This window comes from Podarcis muralis, chromosome 6 (assembly GCF_964188315.1).
Source record: "Podarcis muralis chromosome 6, rPodMur119.hap1.1, whole genome shotgun sequence".
Lineage (NCBI taxonomy): Eukaryota > Metazoa > Chordata > Lepidosauria > Squamata > Lacertidae > Podarcis > Podarcis muralis.
In genome coordinates, this window is record NC_135660.1 from 68,820,229 (window position 1) to 68,836,988 (window position 16,760).

General features: G+C 43.1%; 1 protein-coding gene across 2 annotated transcripts in view; it reads right to left on the reverse strand.

The window, feature by feature from the left end:
* Positions 1-7,173: 7,173 nt before the first annotated feature.
* LRRC20 (leucine rich repeat containing 20) overlaps positions 7,174-16,760 on the reverse strand; it is a 75,081-nt gene continuing 65,494 nt past the window's right edge. For both annotated transcript variants that reach the window (XM_028729575.2, XM_077930513.1), the window contains exon 5: positions 7,174-12,016. In XM_028729575.2, the coding sequence (XP_028585408.2) occupies positions 11,871-12,016 (146 nt within the window). In that variant the 3' untranslated portion in view covers positions 7,174-11,870. The remainder of the gene's footprint in view (positions 12,017-16,760) is intronic.

Sequence of the window (16,760 nt, forward strand, 5' to 3'; positions counted from 1 at the left end):
TGGATTGATATCTGCCATGCTCTTGAGCAAGTGTTTTGAAGCCTGTTTGAAGTATGCACACACTTTGGAAAGCCTCGGTGCTACTGAGGCTTTTTATTCAGATCGCAATGGAGGATAAGGATACCAATTTCCTTTTAGTCGTACAGTATATAGAGCGGTTGTTTCAGCACCATGGAAAGCAGCAGAAGAGGCACGACAGCTTTCATTTGGGGAAGTTTTGTGTTTCTCTCTCTCTGTTTGGATTCGATTACTGCATTGAAAAGCAGTTTGGAGGATATGATAAAGGAGCAGAAGAATGTGTGTAGCTGCTCAACTCTTCCCCCCTCCGCTTGTCTGCTCAGTCCACAGACCTGAGATCTGCTAGTGCAAATTTGGGTGTGTGCTTTTCCTGCCACAACTGAGCCTTGTTTTGCATGCTCTGAGTCCTCTGTCCCTACATGGGGTCATGATGTCATAGGACTCCATGCCACACTAGAGAACTCAAACATTTGCAGAGAGGTCTAGCTACCTTTGGTGGGCTTGCTAGGACATGCTGCACATGATCTGGTCAGTGGGGCAGGATTGTTGTCTCTCCCCATGCCCCACAGCCAGCAAGGCTTGAATGAGAGGTGGGTGGCACCACCACCTGTCAATCATCTAGCATCACAGTGATGTCAGGTGACCCATTTTCTTTTGCCCGTGTGCTTGATATCAAACCACATGGGTAAAGGCACAGGGCTTTGCAGGTGCTGCTGAGAGGCAGGGCTTGCAAAGCCCACCAGAGGTTCCCTGCTGCTGCCATAGACATAGACCCTATTCTGGGGTACAGGAACTTGGATCAGATTTTGTATCTTTTTTTTAAGGAGCTGGCCCTGTACTATACATGTTTTAGGGTCAGCCAAAACAATGCAAAGCAGATCTGGCAGAGTCTGCCCATCATCTATAGTAGTTTCGCATCTCTGCTGTTTGCACTTCCAAAGGTCCTTGAAATTATTTTGGATGTAGAAAGTCTCACAAAGAAATAGAAACAGGACCTGCAGTGTTATACGGGCTTTCAGGAAGAGGGGTCAGCTCCAGAGTGTGTCTACATAGCAGGTTCCTCCTGGCAGGGTGGGCCGTCTTCTCTTGATGCTATTAATGTCATGATGATAAATAACTGTGCCATCTCTGCTTGGCCTCCCATTCAGGGTAAGGCAGAACGTCTCTATTTCTTTCTCTTCTCTTCCTGATTACTAAAACTGCATTCCCTATGCTCCTTTGTGTGCTGGAGATGAGAATGAATTTTAAATTCTCCCAATTCATTCTTTGACACCAGCTCACAAATTCATATGTTGATCCCAAATTGTGCACTTGGGAATAACAGCTGACAAATTCAAATAAATCTGGAACAGCCGCACATTAAAAGGCACCAACTAAAAGCCTTTACATATACGGGTGGGTGAAATACAACCACACAGTTTGTGGTAAGAAGGGATTTGAAGATCAGCCTGGGCACAAATGAGGATCCCATGGCCATCCAGATGTGGTTGGCGCCATCTCCCATCATCCCAGACCTTCCAGATGTTCTTGGGAAGCAGCTCCCATCATACCTGGTCACTTTCCATTAAAAGTATATTTTAAACTCAGGGATGGGGGTAGAAATCTCACAATAAAATAAGATATGGCAGATTTAGTTGACTGTAGGCTCCCATAACTGCTCAGAGGATAAACACTGGCCCCAAATTTGATTGCAATGGCACCTCTCCCAGCCAGAGTCCCGATCACCCAGCCTGGTTATAAATCTTTTTATGACTTGCAGTTACTGACATGGCACTTGGGCCAGGTACGTAACACATGACATCCATCACCAGAGCTCCTACTGGCCTCCCTTTCCTTCTGTTCTCAGACATTGCGTTCAAGGCAAAACCAATATTTGTGGCAGCCAGTCGCAGCTCTGCGCCTGAAGGCAAAGGGAACCGATTAATTGCATCTGGCTTGTTTTGCTGCTGCTGAATAAGAGCACTCAGATGATTTGCCTTAAAGGTACGTTTTGGCCCAATGCACTGCCAGCCCAATGTTTATGCTGTAAAGCAGCCAAGCCCATCAGATAAGTGGCTGGATGCATATCATAGCTACTTTACATGCCAAATGAAAATATCTATCATCTATCATCTATCATCTATCTATCTATCTATCTATCTATCTATCTATCATCTATCTATCATCTATCTATCTATCTATCTATCTATCTCTATCTATCATCTATCTATCATCTATCTATCATCTATCTATCTATCTATCATCTATCTATCTATCTATCTATCTATCTATCTATCATCTATCTCTCTATCTATATCTATCATCCATCTATCTATCTATCTATCTATCTATCTATCTATCTATCTATCATCTATCATCATCTATCTATCATCTATCTATCTATCATCTATCTATCTATCTATCTATCTATCTATCTATCATCTATCTATCTATCATCTATCTATCTATCTATCTATCTATCTATTTCTATCATCTATCTATCATCTATCTATCTATCTATCATCTATCTATCTATCATCTATCTATCTATCTATCTATCTATCTATCTATCTATCTATCATCTATCTATCTATCTCTATCTATCTATCATCTATCTATCTATCTATCTATCATCTATCTATCTATCTATCTATCTATCTATCTATCTATCTATCATCTATCATCTATCTATCTATCTATCTATCTATCTATCTATCTATCTATCTATCTATCTATCATCTATCTATCTATCATCTATCTATCATCTATCTATCTATCTATCATCTATCTATCTATCTATCTATCATCTATCTATCTATCTATCATCTATCTATCTATCTATCTATCTATCTATCTATATCTATCTATCTATCTATCTATCTATCTATCTATCTATCTATCATCTATCATCTATCTATCTATCTATCTATCATCTATCTATCTATCTATCTATCATCTATCTATCTATCTATCTATCATCTATCTATCTATCTATCTATCTATCTATCTCTATCTATCTACATCTATCTATCTATCTATCTATCTATCTATCATCTATCTATCATCTATCTATCTATCTATCTATCATCTATCTATCTATCTATCTATCATCTATCTATCTATCTATCTATCATCTATCATCTATCTATCTATCTATCTATCATCTATCTATCTATCTATCTATCATCTATCTATCTATCTATCTATCATCTATCTATCTATCTATCTATCTATCTATCTATCTCTATCTATCTACATCTATCTATCTATCTATCTATCTATCTATCTATCATCTATCTATCATCTATCTATCTATCTATCTATCATCTATCTATCTATCTATCTATCTATCTATCTATCTATCTATCATCTATCTATCTATATCTATATCTATCTATCTATCTATCTATCTATCATCTATCTATCTATCATCTATCTATCTATCTATCATCTATCTATCTATCTATCTATCTATCTATCTATCATCTATCTATCTATCTATCTATCTATCTATCATCTATCTATCTATCTATCTATCTATCTATCTATCTATCATCTATCTATCTATCATCTATCTATCTCTATCTATCTATCTATCTATCTATCTATCTATCTATCTATCTATCTATCTATCATCTATCTATCTATCTATCTATATTTCTATCTATCATCTATCTATCATCTATCTATCTATCTATCTATCTATCTATCTATTTATCTATCTATCATCTATATCATCTATCTATCTATATCTATCTATCTATCTATCTATCTATCTATCTATCTATCTATCATCTATCTATCTATCCATCTATCCATCTATCCATCTATCATCTCAAGGCTTAATTAAGGGGTCCGCTGTGCATTCTTTTCCCTCACACTCCAAAATGGTTACGACAAAATCAGGATTTCCTAGGGCTGGGGATACATGTCCCTTTGAAAAAACAAAGCCAACTCATGTTTCTGGTCCTCATGGCTGTGGAAAATAATTAGAACACAGTGCTGGCTCCAGGTTTCGTGAGGCCTATGAGCAAAGCCCCTCCCCGCCCCACCAATGGGCATTTCCAAGACACTGTCGCCTACTTCTTTTCCTTCTCCTTCTGGACCCAAACCATAGAAATGCCCAGCAGGAGAGGACAAGGCAAGCATTTCCTCACACTTGTCACTGCATGCATGCTCACAGCCAGCAGGTGAAGACCAGCAAGGACGGTAGAAGATGTGCGGCAGGACTAAGAGTCTTCAGAGAGCGGATGTGAGGACCCTGAAGTGGTGTGTGGGATTTTGCAAGTGCCCAACAATGTCTACCCGTAATGTCGGCCCGGCATATGCATGTAGCATCTGTCGAAAGGCTCAGCAATTGAAAGGCTGAGTGGGCAATGCCTTGCAGGGACTAGAGGGTGAAACTTCTGTGTTTTATTCTCTCCTCCATTATTCACCACCTCTGTCCCCAGTTTCCCATGAGCAAACACAACTTCTCTTTTGCTAAAACTGGTGGAAAGATGCTAAATATGCCATTCAAAGCAGGCAAACTGCATGTGCAAATTTACTCAGATGTGAGCACTGTATGTTTTGTCCAAGGGTTCATTAGCATGAAACTCAGATTTCTGAGGGAGGAGCAGAGCGAAAGCTATAATTTGCCATCTGTGGAGCTGTTGCTGATCTTGCTGGACCAAGCAAGGGCTCCAGCGACTTTAAAAACAAAGCAAAATATCCAAATGTCTGCAGTGTTTCGGCGTGGGGTGGAGCAAGCATGAAAGGGTATTATTTGTGGGTATGTTAAAAGAGATCAGTTTAATATTGAGTCCTAACATCCGTCAGCCCCAAAGATGGCTTCCATTCCCCCAGAGACCCATAAACATACACGATGCACTGTCTGTGGAATGTTAGTGCAGAACGCCATCCCTTCTTGTTCTAGCCTAGGGGCTGCTAAAGGCAAACGTAACTCTGCTTTCAGTAAGGTTGACAGGGGGCATCTCAGAAGAGGGCATTCTTTGTGGCAGCACCTGAATGGTGGCTTTCTCTCCCCAGAGAAGTGCGCCTGGCATCTTCACTGAAAATGAAATAATAATTAATAATAATATAGCTTTTGACATCGGCTGAAGACACACCCTTTACTAACTCGCCTTTGATAACTCAGATACAGTGGTGCCTCAGGTTAAGAACTTAATTCGTTCCGGAGGTCCGTTCTTAACCTGAAACTGTTCTTAACCTGAAGCACCACTTTAGCTACTAGAGCCTCCTGCTGCCGCTGCGCCGCCACTGTACGATTTCTGTTCTCATTCTGAAGCAAAGTTCTTAACCTGAGGTACTATTTCTGGGTTAGAGGAGTCTGTAACCTGAAGCGTCTGTAACCTGAGGTACCACTGTACTTATTTTTAGGGCCCACCCTATCTTCTTCTGATGGTAAATGATTTCCACTGGTTTTTAATGTTACACTGCGTTGGCAGGGCATGAGACTCTTAACCCCAAGGATAGCTCAGTTGGTAGTGCACGAGGCTCTTAATCTCAAGGTCATGGGTTTGAGAACCATGTTGGGCAAAAGATGACCCTTGTATCCCCTTTCTAATTCTACATTTATATGATTTTATGCTGTAACTGGCCTAGGCCCTTATTGTGGTAGTTAATGATGATGATGATCATCGTCGTCTTGTCTCTTGAGCGGCTTGCAGATGAATGTTCAGACGCCCTCCTGCAAATGCAGGATAGCTCAGTTAATCCTTTGTTCTTGCTGCTTCGGTTTTGATCAGAATCCCACCCTCCACCCACCTCATTCTTGAAATAAGAAGGCATTCCATTAGCATGAAGGACAAGCAACATGACCAATGTCACAACTACTTTGGTCCTAACTCTCCAGTCTCAGCCCCACCCCTTCTCCAAAAGATGGCCATTTCGCCACAGGTGTGACCCACCTTAGGTAAGCTTGTGAACTGCATGTCATCCGTTGAAGACCAAGAGGCGTACTAGGCAGCTGAAATGCAGAGGAATACTGTATGTCCATCAGGCATGTAGCTGTGTTTTTCCCAGTACAAAAAAACAAAAAAACACGCACTATGGGAAATTCTATAGTGGATTTCTTGCTGGTTAACTTGACATTTAACTAGTTTGCTTTTGAAATGCCAGTTGTGAGCAGCCTAGTACGACTGCTGATTAATGACCTTTTGCGGGGCTTTGTCTAGCCTGGGAAGAATAATTTCCCCAAGAACTTTCAGTATTTCTGCAGAGTTAAGTTCCCTCTGTGATAAGCGTAGAGTTTGGGGTAAAAGTTGTTGCTTACATACGGACAGGAGTGTGGGAGATGAGGAAAGGCTGGTGCTGTTGGCTCAGGGACTGAACCTGCTGTCTGAGGACTCTGCATCCAATTGGGGGTTAATTTAGGGAGGCCTGAGCCCACCGCCCACCAAGAAAGGCACCTCCTCCCTTTTTGCCAATTTCTCAGTGGGTAGGGTCTGCAGAAAGGGAAGCAGTGCTTGCAGCACAGATCCCTCGCCCACTCTGAGTGATGGCAATGCTCAACTCCCTCACTCTGAATGAGCTTTGTGACATCACCACAGCCAATTCAGAGTGAGAGAAGGAAGCTCTGACACTGTCACAGATCCCACTTGTGTTGTCCGCATAGTGCAGCAATGCCATCTCATTCACCAAATGGTTGAATTCGCAGTTTCTGAGACACAGTGAAGGAGGGGAAATGAAGCCCAATCAGCAATTGGAGAATGGCTGTTAATCCTCAGCACCATTCATGGAAAAGTTAAAAACATTTTGGGAGCGGGGATTTTGGGAGTTTGCACCCCATACCGAATATACTTCCAATATATTTCCACACGAAATATACTTACTGAAGAATATACCGTAATTTGGCCTGCCCTTACTTGCCGTGTTCTTAATTCATAATTTTTTTGCATTGGCCACACATTACAAGCTGTAGAATGGCTGAGAAGTGAGCGGTGATTCTGAAAATGCAAGGATGGTGGAAAACTAACCTAAAAGATGTTTATTTTACACTGCTGCCCCTCAGCTGTTCTTCACCCTGTAAAACTGACCTTTGCAGTAGATATGGGAGTTAATAGTGGTTCATTCATTCCAGATGCCACCCCATAATTGTAGAGGGTGCAATTTAAACTTGAAGTGCATCTCCAACATACTCATTTTCTAAAGCACAAAAACACTCAAGAGCAAAACTCCTTACAGTCAAATTTTAATGGGTGGAAATTCAGAACCAAAGGGTGGGGTGACAATTGCTTGACCTGACAGCGTAAACCTCTCCGCAAATAAAGCCAAATAAATGCTCAGTAAACTATGGACCTTGAATAATCTCCTTGCAAACTTTGTGCTAGCCAATTGGGATGAATGCTAACCAAACAGGAAATGACCCTGGTATTTGTTTCTGGTTTTGTGGCTTTATTTTGGTTTATGTACAGTGCCTAGTTTACGCAGTTACTTTTGCAAACAATAAATAACAATTACAGAGAAGCTGACAAAATCAATGACACACTGTTAAAACTCTTGGCGTAAATCTTTTTTTTTAAAAACCTCAATAAACTAAAGACTATTGATGGTGGGAAGTGGAAAACCAGTTGTTTCCTGCAGATGCTTAAACTCAGTGTGCTGTGGAAGATTGGGGTTATTTGCATGTTGCAGCAAACATTTTGCCCAGGGGTTGCACGTATAGGACGAAACATTCATAGACTCCACTTGGGCAAAGGGTGTTACGCAAAATCAAGTCCTATAAATGGTAGGAATGAGGCATTTGCTCATTAGGCACCCTTGAAGACAGGGCCCAGTGCAAATGTAGTACCTTCAGCACACAAATCTGAGATGGCTCAGTGAGATCCCAATTCTGCACTGTGTGGTAAGAGTCTCAATGTCTATATAGGGCTAGCATACTGCACTGTCTCTGAAAAGTCACTCCAGAGAATATATGCATTTTTTGAAGTTCAAATCTGTTCATTTGTATCTGAATGGGGACAATGGTTTTCCTTTTCCACTGCAGGCATTAAATAACACAAGAACCTCAGCATTATCAGTAGTTGCAAATTACCGCTGCTGTAAAGGGTATATATTTAAACATTAACTGAACTGTCACAGATAATTGGCAATATTCAACAAACTTTTGCGCTAGCGCAAGGATTGTACTAAGGGCAAGAGGACCCCTCTTCCCCCCATCGCTGTCCCTAAATCTGCTCAAGAAGGTTGGGGGAGCCTCCAAGAACAAATTCAGGGGGTGGCAGTGGGATACTTCACACAAAGATAAATGTGACAATTGAGGATCACCCTTGATGTGGCTGATTAAGTGGACTTCTGCCCACAAAAGCTTATGCCGAGATGAAAATTGCTAGTCAGGTGCTGCACAGCACTTTGTTGTTCATGAGAATATCTGTGGGCTTTCAGTAATCCTATTTTTATACGTTTGTGTGTGTTCGAAAGCACACCAGTGCAAGTAGATAAATAGGTACCGCTGTGGCGGGAAGATAAACGGCGTTTCCATGCGCTCTGGTTTCCATCACGGTGTCCCCTTGCGCCAGAAGCGGTTTGGTCATGCTGACCACATACCTGGAAAACTGTCTGTGGACAAACGCTGGCTCCCTCGGCCTGCAAGTGAAATGAGCGCTGCAACCCCATAGTCACCTTTGACTGGACTTAACCGTCTAGGGGTCGTTTACCTTTAATAAATCTTCCTTATCACCTCAGTGTTTACAGTACTTTATTTGGCCCCCTGATCCCAATTTGTTTGTTATTGTCCTAGAGAAAAACCTCCCAAATGGGAAACAACCAGAAAAAGCAATAGACAGTTAACCTTTCCCCTCTGGCAGCAACATAACTGATGAAGGACCCTCAACAGGGATGGGGAACCTTTGTCAACCCAAGGGTTGCATTGCCTTGAGGGCAACCCTGTAGGGACCACAGGCCTGTGTGTGAAGCTCAGAGCCAGATGTGGGCAGAGCCAGAGATGTGATTCTTTCCTTTGTACAGTAGGCTACATTCCAACCTTGCAAAAGCCAGAGGTTTCTCTCTATGCCTCCAGGCAGGCAAAATTGCTGCATTTCAAGGACCCAATCGAGCCAGGCAAAAGAACTCGAGGAGAGTGTGGAGCAGAGTCAGTAAAAATCAGGGGGAGAAATGTTGTAGCTTGGGGAGCTTCCTGAGCGCTGGATAGATTTGGCCCTCCAGACCTGAGATTCCTCCCCACTGTCCCTGAGGAAGCAAAGGTACACATGAAGAACCCCCCTGCAAAACAGGGAAGTGGAGCAGTGGCTGTGAGCTCCTCTCTAAAGCATGCCGTTCTTTCCCAGAACTGAACTAATGTAATGTTAATGCTTCCTCTATTGGCACAGTCAAAACAGTCTTGGTATCTGATCTGGAAAGCAAGCAAAGCGGCAGTCAGCCCCCATGAAGCCAAGATAATGGATACAGCACTGAGAGATAAATTATGTACACCCCCCAACTGCAAACATAGAAGCTGTTTATCTGATGAAAGATTAGAGTTTTTGCACTTCTCCTTTTGGCTGTGCCCCAACCTCTGCTGAAGCTTTTCCTTCTCTGATGCCTCCACCCAGATCAGCTCTTTATCTATCTGCATTATCACTATTACTTTAGTAGTATATAGTATTGTTTCAATTAAGGAGTATTGGGAAAGTTGGAGGGGGGGGGGTAGGAAAGCATGCAGGGTTAAGGAGCACTGTGAGGGGCACTCCTTCAGCCCTATATACCTGAAGGAGCGTCTCATTCAGCCCGGACAATGAGGTCTAGCTCTGAGGGCTTTCTTGCGGTTTCCTCACTGCGCAAAGTGAAATTACAGGGGACCAGGAAGAAGGCCTTTTCGGTAGTCACACCCGTTGAATGCCCTCCCAACAGATGTCAAAGAGTTAAGCAACTTCATAGAAATCTGAAGGCAGTCCCTTTTTTTAAGGGAAATTCCCTTATTCCGAATAGGATTCCTCGTAAGAAAAGCAAAAAGTTGACAGCTATGCAGTCCTGTTTCAGGTAGCTCTTAATGTTTGATGCTGTGTTTTACTTGGAAGCCTCCCAAAATGGCTGGGGCAACCCAGTTGGATGGGCAAGGTATAATAAATAAATACTACTACTACTACTATCCCCATTTTAGGGATGGACCAATTTGTCAGTTTCTCCTGCATTCTCATTTTCAGAAAGTATGGATTGGATAGGGCTGCATGAAAATGCAAATAGAGCGAATGCCTCCCCCATCCTTGTCCATTTGGCCATTTGTAATATGACATTAAAAGGGATGCAGGTGGCACTGTGGGTTAAACCACAGAGCCTAGGACTTGCCAATCAGAAGGTCGGTGGTTCGAATCCCCGCTCGGTCCCTGCTCCTGCCAACCTAGCAGTTCGAAAGCACGTCAAAGTACAAGTAGATAAATAGGTACTGCTCTGGCGGGAAGGTAAATGGCGTTTCCATGCGCTGCTCTGGTTCACCAGATGCGGCTTAGTTATGCTAGCCACATGACCCGGAAGCTGTACGCCGGCTCCCTCGGCCAATAAAGCAAGATGAGCACCGCAACTCCAGAGTCGGTCACGACTGGACCTAATGGTTAGGGGTCCCTTTACCTTTACCTAATATGACATTGCTCCGAAGCTAACTCAGGGGAAAGTTAACAGCACATTATGTTAACCATGCAACAGTGAATCATGTTTTTTGAGATTGCAAACAGGTGCAGCGAGGAGGGTGGACTGATTGTTACTGCCTGGCACTGTAGCATGAAGGGAGGGGAGGTTTAAGCCTTCCATCCCCGGCCATCATCTCAGTAAACAGGTGGGCACACATGTGGACTTAGAGAAAACTACCCATCCCAGTGCTGCAAAGTACTTCTTCATCTATTGCTATGAAGCTTGTATTGTGAGGTGGATTGGATTTCAGAGGATCAGGCAGTTTATTTGCCAAAGCAGGAAGTCTGTCAATCACACGCTGAAAGGGAGAGGGGAACAATAGCCTGCAGGGGTGGGGTTGCAGTAGAGGAAAATAATTTCCAAGAAAATCCCATGGCTGTAGTGCTGAGAAAGAAAACAAAGGAATCCCAAGCTGCAACCTAAGGTCAAGCCACTATGCTCCAACTAATCAAAACCAGAAACTGAGCACATGCAGCATTTTAAAGGGCTCTTTCAAAACCAAACAAACAAAAAGTGGAGGAAGGATGAATCTGGAGGTTTTCCACTGACAAGCACACAGCAAGCCTTTCCCCATGCTTAAAGCATAAGCAAGGGGGTACTCAGCGACTCACAGCTCAACATTAAACCCCTTCAGCAGAGGGTGTGTGTGTATATGAGAGAGAGAGAGAGAGAGAGAGAGAGAGAGAGAGAGAGAGAGAGAGAGAGAATGGGGTGCAGAAGGAATACAGCACTCAAGAGTTTTTGGAATCTGCTGCTTTCACGTTGCACAGGTCAGCAAGGTGGAATCTAGACTCGTATAAAAAAACGCTGTGAAACTGTTTTTAAAAACAGGTTGGGCTGCAATTGCCATCAACCTTATCCAATGGTCAGGGACAATGGGACTTGTAGTCTAGCAATATCTAGAGGGCTACACGTTCTCCACCCTTAAGGTATTCTGTTCACACCTTTGTCAGTCCAGGACTGGAGAGACTGTTGTATGTCCTAGGAAAGCTGAGAAAGAGAGCCATTTTTCTTTGCAGGCACGATGTGCTTTCAGTCTATTCACAGTTTAGCAGAGTTTTGGTTCAGCAAGGACCACTGTGATTTGGCAGGAACATCATGCTTCCTGCTCCTTTGGAAGCCCAAGAAACCTAACACATGCAGGAGCAGCGCAGCCTTAGGAAAGCATCCTAGCTCAGCAAACACTGCCTTCTCTTTTCCTTCACAGCCATGCCTGATTACGACTACATGGCCCCAAAGGCCATCGCGTGTCAGACTCTGGGGGCAGCTGGAGATGTCAGGAGGTCAAACTTGATCAGAGGCCTGGCGATCACTCGGATCTCGTCATTGACAGGGTTTGACTTGAGGTTCACACTCTGCAGAGACTCCATGGTGGCCAGCTTCTCGACAGGCACATCTGCAGCAAGGGAAAAGAGGGATGGAATCAGTAACACCCGAGCCTGAATGCCAGCCACCAGCATGTTAGACATGAATAGTGGATGTCCTCCATTAAATCACCATAAAAGAAACACAAATACGATTGGACACTTGGTCAGCCAAATGCTGTGAAAATGAGGCATGTATTCACAATATTGATTTATTTAAATGGAGCAGAGAGATGTACTAATTGGCAAAAAGGGCTACAGCTTGGTAGTAAAACACAGGATTTGCAAGTTCGTTCCCTGGTGCCTCCAACCAGGGCTAACGAAGGCTCCTGTCTGAAACACTAAGAATCACCTGTAGTCTTCAAGGTTTTCAAATCTGGGATCCACCTTTAGCCCAGACCTGTACTGTGGCAAGGCTCTATCTCTTCCTTCACAAATGACTGTAGCTGGTGTGCCAGCTGGAGCTGGAAATAAGCGTTCTCTGATGCTTTTGAATTATGGTGTTGGAGGAGACTCTTGAGAGTCCCATGGACTGCAAGAAGATCAAACCTCTCTATTCTGAAGGAAATCAGCCCTGAGTGCTCACTGGAAGGACAGATCCTGAAGCTGAGACTCCAATACTTTGGCCACCTCATGAGAAGAGAAGACTCCCTGGAAAAGACCCTGGGAAAGATGGAGGGCACAAGGAGAAGGAGACAACAGAGGATGAGGTGGTTGGATAGTGTTCTGGAAGCTACCAGCATGAGTTTGACCAAACTGCGGGAGGCAGTGGAAGACAGGAGTGCCTGGCGTGCTCTGGTCCATGGGGTCACAAAGAGTCGGACACGACTAAACGACTAAACAACAACAACAACCACTGATGCCACTTGGGCCTTTAGTGACAAAGGCAGGTCAAGAAGTACCTCCATGCTAGGTGTGGTAAAAAAGAGGGGACACTTATACATGTTTGGTGGACCTGTGAAAAAATCAAAAGCTTCTGGAATATAGTATATGATCAGCTTTAAAAAATGTTTAAGTATAACTTTATGAAAAATACAGAAGCTTTTCTACTAGGGATAACGGACACAGGTATAGCAAGAGAAGATCAGAAAATATTCCTCTATGCCACAGGAGTGGCAAGGGTCCTAATTGCTAAAAACTGGAAAAAAGAAATTGTGCCAACAAAAAAGGAATGGCAAGACAAACTGTTAGAGTATATTGAACTGGTTAGATTAACAGAGGTAATTAGAGATCACACTAGACAAGCGTTTCAAAAAGCATGGGGGAAATGCAGAGAATACTTCACAAAACAGTGCCCTAAAATACATATCTGGACTTGTTTCGATTAATGTCTGCAGGATGTCTGTCTTTGGGGATATTTAAGTTATAATTAGAAAAATCTTAATAATTATTCATAAATAAAACAGCTTATAAGAAGTAAATAAGGAGGCCAGATACAGGATAAAGGAAGTCTTTTATTTGGTTGTTTGTATTGTTGTAAAGGTAAAGGTACCCCTGCCCATACGGGCCAGTCGTGTCCGACTCTAGGGTTGTGCGCTCATCTCACTTAAGAGGCCGGGGGCCAGCGCTGTCCGGAGACACTTCCGGGTCACGTGGCCAGCGTGACAAAGCTGCTCTGGCGAGCCAGAGCCGCACACGGAAACGCCGTTTACCTTCCCGCTATAAAGCGGTACCTATTTATCTACTTGCACTTAAGGGTGCTTTCGAACTGTATGTTATGCTTACTGTATGTTATGCTTATTGTATTTCTGTATTGGGGGAGTGGGGGTGTGTGTTAATGTTATGTTGTAAATAAAATTTCCAATAAAAATTAAAATTAAAAAAAGAAGTACCTCCATGCTATGTACCTGTTCATTCGAGAAAAATGCAGCCCCATCCAGAACAGGGCATCTATCCAATTTCCAGACCTGAGAACCACCAGCCCAAAGCACCTGCCTTGTGAAGATTTAGTAAACTACTTTAAGGGTGGTGGTTGTTACAATCAAGCCATATATAAATCTGATTAAATAAATAAATTCAGCTTCAGTTTATCGGTCCTCACCCAGTATATTACTGATTCCAGTATTTCACAAGTCTTTTTCAATCAAAGCGTCTCCACCTGAAGCTCATCTAGCCAGTTTTTGCTACTATACAATTTCTGCAGTGTCCATATTTAAAGGAAAGAGCCTGCTGTCTGTACTTGCATTGACAGCCCGGCAAGAAGTAAACAAATAAAAGTAACTAACCAAGTAAACTGGCTAATGTGACTCTAGCACCGTGGGATGCAAAGCCCTCTGCTGTGAAATAAATCTGCTGCTGGAAAGCAGACTCAGTCTGGCAAGTGAAGGAAATAGTTCACATCACCGAGAGAAAAATACGTGCTATAATGAGTGGGTTGCTGTCAGCTTCCTGCAAATACCTACCTGCCTCCAATGAAAAACATCCAGAGGACTGCTTTTCATTTTACATTTAATAACCCCCCATATGCATGTTTAAAGCTTCTCCCCCACATTTTCGCTCAAAATGCTATCAGATACACCCACCCACATTCACGGGGCTGCGCCCCTGCTTGCTCCACTCACCAACTCCTGGTCATTAGAGTTTCCCCTTTCGTGCAACTGCTAAGTTCTAGTTTCACTTTCCCACCCCCATATCTGCAGCCGCTTCTCTTTTATTCTGCAGCCCTGCTTTGCAGCCATTTTTCACCATCATCTCTATGCCCATGCCCGGATTTAGGTTTGATGAGGCCCTAAGCTACTGAAGGTAATGGGGCCCTTTATATGTCTAGCTGTCCTTTGTCAACAACCAATCGTTGCTGTTTTTCGTGTTCAATATATGCTATATGGTAATTTATGGACCTAAAGCCATTTGCCACTGTTGCTGTATGTAGGTTTCATTTTATTTGTTTTTTATCTTATATTTTGGAAATGTACCGTACATCCAGTTTTTTTCCTTGAAATGTTTTTGGGGGCCCCCAAAAGAGTGGAGCCCCAAGCTACAGCTTGTTTAGCTTATACGTAAATCCGGCACTGCCCATGCTTCTCCCCCTCCTTTTGTGCAACACCCCGACCTTGCACACAAATTGTCCCCATGGTAACTTCCTGCATCTTCCTCCTCTCACAACTACCAAGCACCCTTGTCACCTTCCATTCAGCTATGTAGCTGGCATCCCCTCCTCTTCTTCAGATCCTCCCCATGCCCCTGCTTTCATCTTCAACTCCCATCCTTCTGCACCCCCGGCACCCCTGCCCCCTCTCCACCCACCTCCTCACTTTTCTCAACTCTTGTACAGAGACCACCCTTACTTCCATGCCTGATCCTCTCTCCTCTTCTGCAGCCCCCTTTGCGCACACACTCCCCATGTTGATATACCCTCCTGTATCTGTAAGGTGACTGCGAATCTCTTAAGAGTGAACCTGTCAGGTGTAGCTTGCCCAGTTAGAGAAGGTTTGGTTCAGCTGGTGGAGGACGCTATACGTACACAGGTGTTTGCTCCTTAAGAAAGCATCACTTCTAAAATACAACATAGAACCTAGAACGTCATGATGAAGGCAACACATGGTACCAGGAGTGAAATGCATGATTGTGGGGAGGTACTATGGGATATTTGAAGTTTTTCCCAGCTCACTTCTCACGGTACTCAAACTTTGTTTCAAGCGGTCACTCACACCTTCTCAGTGTCACCCCGTGCTCATTCTACTCACAACTCTGCCATTGTTTAAAATGGCCCCACCTTTTCGCTTTCATCTTCCTTTATCCAAACCTCTGTTGTTGTTTAAAACCGCCATTTTATTTTATATAATTTTTATTAAATTTTCTGTTTTACAATTTCAAATAAACATTTTGCATACTTTAAAATATCCAGTGACTTCCCTTCTTCTATTTCCATGGTTCATTTTGCATATCTTACATCCCTGCATATTTTACAATAACCATTCCAATCGGTTTTCCACTATTGCATCTGTCAAGAATTATTTGCTCTGTTGAATTTATCTTAATGCTGTCAACATTTTCAGCTGCACACAGTTATTTTTCATATACTCAGTAAACGCTTTCCAATCTTCTTTAAACGTATGTTCTTCTTGCTCTCTTATTGTATATGCGAAATCTGTAAATTGTGCATATTCTGTCAACTTAAATTGCCAATCCTCTTTAGCTGGGTAAAGCCACCATTTTAAAAGCTGCCTTCCCTTTTGCTCTCCCCCCCACCCCACAAACTTCATGCATAAATCCAGGATTGTGATGAGGCACTACAAATCCTCCAGGCAGACCCATGCAGAGCTTGTCTCAAAGAAAAAAAGCAACTGGTCGCTAGCAGGTATCCCTGGCTTGCTTAGTCCTCTGAGGCCCAGGGCACTCTGCACAGGTTTGCCTCCAGGGGCGGGGGGCTGTGTGATAACAGCCTTGCATTTTTATGTATATAGGAAGATATAGCCTCTTGTTGTACTCAGATATCTATTTAGACTTGCTAATTTCTTACCGCTTCTGCTATTTCCCAGTATTCTAACAATGAGATCTGAATTTAAACACAGTTAAGGCACTAGGGGAAAGACCATTGGCTGATGCAAGTTACGGTTCTCTATGCACCTACCTGGAAGTAAGCTTCTTTGGCAGCAAAGAATAGACATGAGTAGGATTGCAGAATTACTAAGTGTAAACAAGGCCGTCTGCTGAGAGGTTGGTGGTCCATCACTGTTAGAATTCCTGCTCCATGATTGCAGTCATGGGATTGTTGTCTTTCACATGACGGTGTATATTTTGACTCCACAGAGTGGGAAGTGACGGAGACAGGATGTT